The following is a 5,217-nucleotide window of genomic DNA, read 5'->3' as shown; positions in this document are numbered from 1 at the left end:
CTTCGTTGTTGGAAACAGATGCACATGGAGGAGAGGAGGGTTAGAGACTCAGAGGAGGAGAGGAGGGTTAGAGACACAGAGGAGGAGACACCAGAGGAGGAGAGGAGGGTTAGAGACTCAGAGGAGGAGAGGAGGGTTAGAGACACAGAGGAGGAGACACCAGAGGAGGAGAGGAGGGTTAGAGACACAGAGGAGGAGAGGAGGGTTAGAGACACAGAGGAGGAGACACCAGAGGAGGAGAGGAGGGTTAGAGACTCAGAGGAGGAGAGGAGGGTTAGAGACACAGAGGAGGAGACACCAGAGGAGGAGAGGAGGGTTAGAGACACAGAGGAGGAGAGGAGGGTTAGAGACACAGAGGAGGAGACACCAGAGGAGGAGAGGAGGGTTAGAGACACAGAGGAGGAGAGAACAGAGGAGGAGAGGAGGGTTAGAGACACAGAGGAGGAGACACCAGAGGAGGAGAGGAGGGTTAGAGACACAGAGGAGGAGACACCAGAGGAGGAGAGGTCAGAGTTGAGAGTTAAAATCCTCCTGCAGCAAGAATGTAAAATATATTTTCAACAAATGTTGCTTCAAGTGTGAGAAGATAAGGATAAGAAGTGATCCTGCAGAAACATATAGAGGAAGAACAACAACAACACGGGGCCTGGTTGTGTTTTATTGTGTAGGGGTCATGAGGCAAAGAAAGGCTGAGAAACACCAGTAAGAGGCAGTTCAGTGTGTGTGTGTGTGTGTGTGTGTGTGTGTGTGCTGCTGGTCAAAGAGTTGTGACCTCAGTAAACAGGGGCCTCTCTGCATGCCTCTGCGATTGTGTGTGGTGAAGTGTAAGAGTGTGTGAGGGAGTCCTGTCAACATGTTTCACGTCTCATTGTCTCGCAATTAATGTGCTCACGAAAGCTTGACCCTACACATTTACACTGTTTAACTTCAGCTGTGTGTGTGTGTGTGTCTGTTGGATGCTTCTCGTTTTTGTGCTGGTTTAACGGTGAAATACAGAAATTGTCTAAACAATAAAGTCAAAGTTAGTTCCAGAATTATAAGAGTGCAGCAGCAGCTCAGTGATTTAAACTCCAGAAAACTCAAATGTCTCTGTGTCTCTGTCTCACTTTGGTTTCAATAAGATTCAGTAGGTTCCAGTTCAAATAGTTGTAGGCTACTAAAGTATCTGCTTGTGTAACCATGGTAACCAGTGTGAGACTTCAGCATAGCCTATTATTTCTAGTCAAAAAGTCAGTAGAAAGTAGAAAAATTAGAAAAGTAGAAAAATCTGATAGTGGAGCAAGTAGTTTTTCTTTCTTATTACGAGCACAAAAAAAACTTGCTTTCACTGGCAGATTTTTCTACTTATTTCAATTGAAAATGTATTTGAAACAAGTGAAAACTATCTAAAAACAAGTTAATTTTTAGGTAATGAGTCTTATTTTAAGTGGAAAGAGACATTTTGACAAGAAATAAGACAAATATTCTTGGAAAGATTTTGAGTTTTTGCAGTGCAGTTTGTAGGCTAATCAAAACATTGAAACTGGGCCCCTCCTCTCGGGCTAAGCTGTGTAGCCTCCTGCCCCAGACAGCAGCGGTTGTCATGACAACAAAGGAAAGGAAATACAGTCTGAGTGAAGCGCTGGAGCCGTGGGCCGATAGCCGACCGTCACCAACACCGGGAGCCTCCGTGTTATGTTGTTATGCCGTTGTGGTGAGCTGGGAAGACGGTGTTAGCGGCGGATGCTAACCACTACCGCTAGCCGAAGTTAGCATCGAGCTAGCTCACTACAACGGCCCTCATACTTGTTACCAGTGTCGATGACGGTCGGGAATCGGTCCGCGGCTCCAGCGCTTCACTCAGACTGTATTTCTGTTTCTTTGCGATCCTGACTGCTGCTGCTGAGGAGGAATAATGTAGGCTAAATATCAAAAAGACACATGAGTATTATGACTGAATACAGTGATGGTCTTAGAAATGGTCTCACATTGGTTTGGTCCTGGTCTTGGACTTGGTCTCGGGTTGGTCTTGACTACAACACTACTTCTGCCATTAAGCTGCTGAATACAAAGTAGATTTCCATACACAGGTCAGGCACTTTAATTTATTTACCTGGCTGGTTTCATTTCCTTTTAAGTTGGTTTTTATTCTAGCTTATTTGCGCATTTAAATGTTTTTTAATTCCCTACTTGCCACATAATATGCTCCCTTCATTTCTCTTGTTAGGTCGGTGACTGTAAGAATTTAATTGTCCTTCTGGGACAAATAAATCATTATGACTCTGAGCCTGAATGTGGATGTGGATGTGAGTAACAGGAGGACATGTTACCGTGGCCTGTACATGCTGATTAAACTCACTGACTGAGCTGCCGACGAGGCAACAATACGTCCTGTGATGGTTCCTGGCAACATGGAGGAGACGTGCACACAAACGATGGGAGCTGCTAATTGGTGTTTCACTCACTAATTGTGGGGAACAATCAGACAGTATCAACAGTAATCAACAGGCAGCGGTGGAAAATCATCGCGACCGGGGTACGTGTGCGTTACTGGACGATCTACACTGTGTGGGACCGAAACACTCAAGTATCTCTAAACCATTGGCCCTCACACGGCAAAAACCCTTTCATAAAATAGGCTATTATTTGTATTAAAGGGACAACAAGGAGTTTCTCCATCGGCAGAACAAAAAATTCTGCGACAATAAAAAAGTCTCATATTAATGTGGATGAATCTACGTTACCACTTGTTAATGGGCCCATTTTCAATAAATATATCGTTTTGTCTCTATCGTTATTTTGTTATCACCGTGTGTGTTTTGGTTTGGTCGGGCTGTGATCCAAATGCCAACGACATCTTTACTTTCGCTTTTGAAGCAGTTTCCTCATTTCTTGTGTTGTTTGTGTCTGTATTTAAAAAGAAAGAAAAGTGTTATTTTACCACCTTGATATATTTGCAGGGGTTGTGAATGTTGTATTTATTTATTCATTTGAATTTACCTTAAAACGAAAGAAAAGTTTTGTTTTTGAGTATCTATCTACACAAAACCTCCTGATATATTTATTTACCTGAGTAAATTTGGACGTGAGTATTTGTTCAAATTAAAAGTACATCTTATAGTTGAGTCATACATTTTATTTTTCTTCTCTACACCACAGTATTGTTCAGTTGATTTGTCGAGGCTTCACCGACTAATAAACAAACCTTTGACTCGTTGAAAGATTTCTGGTAACACTTTACACTAAGGTACACAAACACTAGAGTAGTTACTGAGGAACTAAGGTACACAAAATTACAGTAGTTACCCATTTTGATGTCTCACTTTACTTTAGGGTTCACAAAAAGGGTAACTAATAATTAACTAATAGTTATTTCCTCATTAGTTCCTCAGTAACTACTCTAATTTTGTGTACCTCATTAGTTCCTCAGTCATAAGTTCCTCAGTAACTACTCATTAGTTCCTCATTAACTACTCATTAGTTCCTCATTAGTTCCTCAGTAACTACTCATTAGTTCCTCATTAACTACTCATTAGTTCCTCATTAACTACTCATTAGTTCCTCATTAGTTCCTCATTAGTTCCTCATTAGTTCCTCAGTAACTACTCATTAGTTCCTCATTAACTACTCATTAGTTCCTCATTAACTACTCATTAGTTCCTCAATAACTACTCATTAGTTCCTCATTAACTACTCATTAGTTCCTCATTAGTTCCTCAGTAACTACTCATTAGTTCCTCATTAACTACTCATTAGTTCCTCATTAACTACTCATTAGTTCCTCATTAGTTCCTCAGTAACTACTCATTAGTTCCTCAATACTCATTAGTTCCTCATTAACTACTCATTAGTTCCTCAGTAACTACTCATTAGTTCCTCATTAACTACTCATTAGTTCCTCATTAACTACTCATTAGTTCCTCATTAGTTCCTCAGTAACTACTCATTAGTTCCTCATTAACTACTCATTAGTTCCTCATTAACTACTCATTAGTTCCTCAATAACTACTCATTAGTTCCTCATTAACTACTCATTAGTTCCTCATTAGTTCCTCAGTAACTACTCTACCTACCAGATGAGTTTATATTATTTTCTGACTCCTGCTGTGAACTCTACTTCCAGTAGCTACCGAAGTGGGTGGAGTAACTCTCCTCTGTGTTTACCTCCCGTCTCCTAGGCAACATGTCAGTCTCCATGGCGACAGAGCCGCCCATCGACCGGTCGGTGGTGTCTGTGGCCCCCGCGGGCTCCAACGCCACTGGGTGGCAGCGTGACGCCGTGCTGGCGGCGGCCGAGGTGGTGCTGCTGTCCCTCATCCTGGTGATGGCGTTGCTCGGCAACGGGCTTGTGCTGGTGGTGTTGCTACGGCGAAGACGCCATCACAACCCGCTGCACCAGTTCATGCTCAACCTGTGTCTGGCCGACCTGGTGGTGGCCTTGTTCCAGGTAACACACACACACACACACACACGGGTCATTATCAAAATACGGTGATTTTCTGAGTCAAAAAAGTTGAACATTTTGGTAACACTTTACTTGCTTTTATAAAACAGTTACCAATGATGACAATATGAAAGAGGAATACACAATCAATGTTATGTAGTTTTATTCAACCAGAAATACATATTATCCAATAAAAAACTAGTCCCAGCTGTCCAGACGTTAGCTCCAAGTAGCTCTGTATCTGGTCTTTTCCTCTGTCACTGCTCAGTCCCCTCTACCATTGTTAACCCTCTGGAGGTGAAAGTTCACCTTAAACATGTCAATTCAACTACTTTTAGTCCATTTTTTAACATCGTAAAAACACAGACTGTCTTTTGCTACGGACTAGAGGCTGACATTTTCTCGGGATTCCCGCGGGACACTAGCCTAGAAATCTAGACGCACCCTAGCGGCAGCAAAAATATTTGCTCCGTATGGGTCTAGAAACGAGTCATAGGAACTTTTTGAGTCTCGAACACCGATTGTGTTCACCAATCACAGCGCTCTATCTGTTTAGAGAGTCGTTGGGCGGGCTTAACGCGATGACGACATACATTTTAATTGGCTTGTCAGGCTAACGTCATCCTGCTCTTGCTCTGATTGGTCGTAGCGCTAGCTAGCGCTACCCTATTGGTGCAGAGGCAGTTTGAAAGACAGCCTTCATTCCGCCCCCTGGATTGAGCCGAGGTCTACCGGTCGTTGCCAGACTATACATTTTAATGATATAGTCTGGCTTGTCAGGCTAGCGGGACACG

The 5,217-nt window shown here is 42.7% G+C and overlaps 1 protein-coding gene across 1 annotated transcript in view; it reads left to right on the top strand.

Moving 5' to 3' along the window:
• Positions 1–4,162: 4,162 nt before the first annotated feature.
• The window catches only part of lima1a (LIM domain and actin binding 1a), a 15,167-nt gene continuing 14,112 nt past the window's right edge, over positions 4,163–5,217 (top strand). Inside the window, exon 1 of the mRNA XM_085783245.1 lies at positions 4,163–4,426. Coding sequence (XP_085639371.1) covers positions 4,163–4,426 — 264 coding nt within the window. The remainder of the gene's footprint in view (positions 4,427–5,217) is intronic.

The sequence above is a fragment of the Trachurus japonicus genome, chromosome 7, assembly GCF_045865225.1.
Source record: "Trachurus japonicus isolate A0001 chromosome 7, Traja_1.0".
Lineage (NCBI taxonomy): Eukaryota > Metazoa > Chordata > Actinopteri > Carangiformes > Carangidae > Trachurus > Trachurus japonicus.
This window is presented reverse-complemented; position numbering and strand designations above follow the sequence as displayed.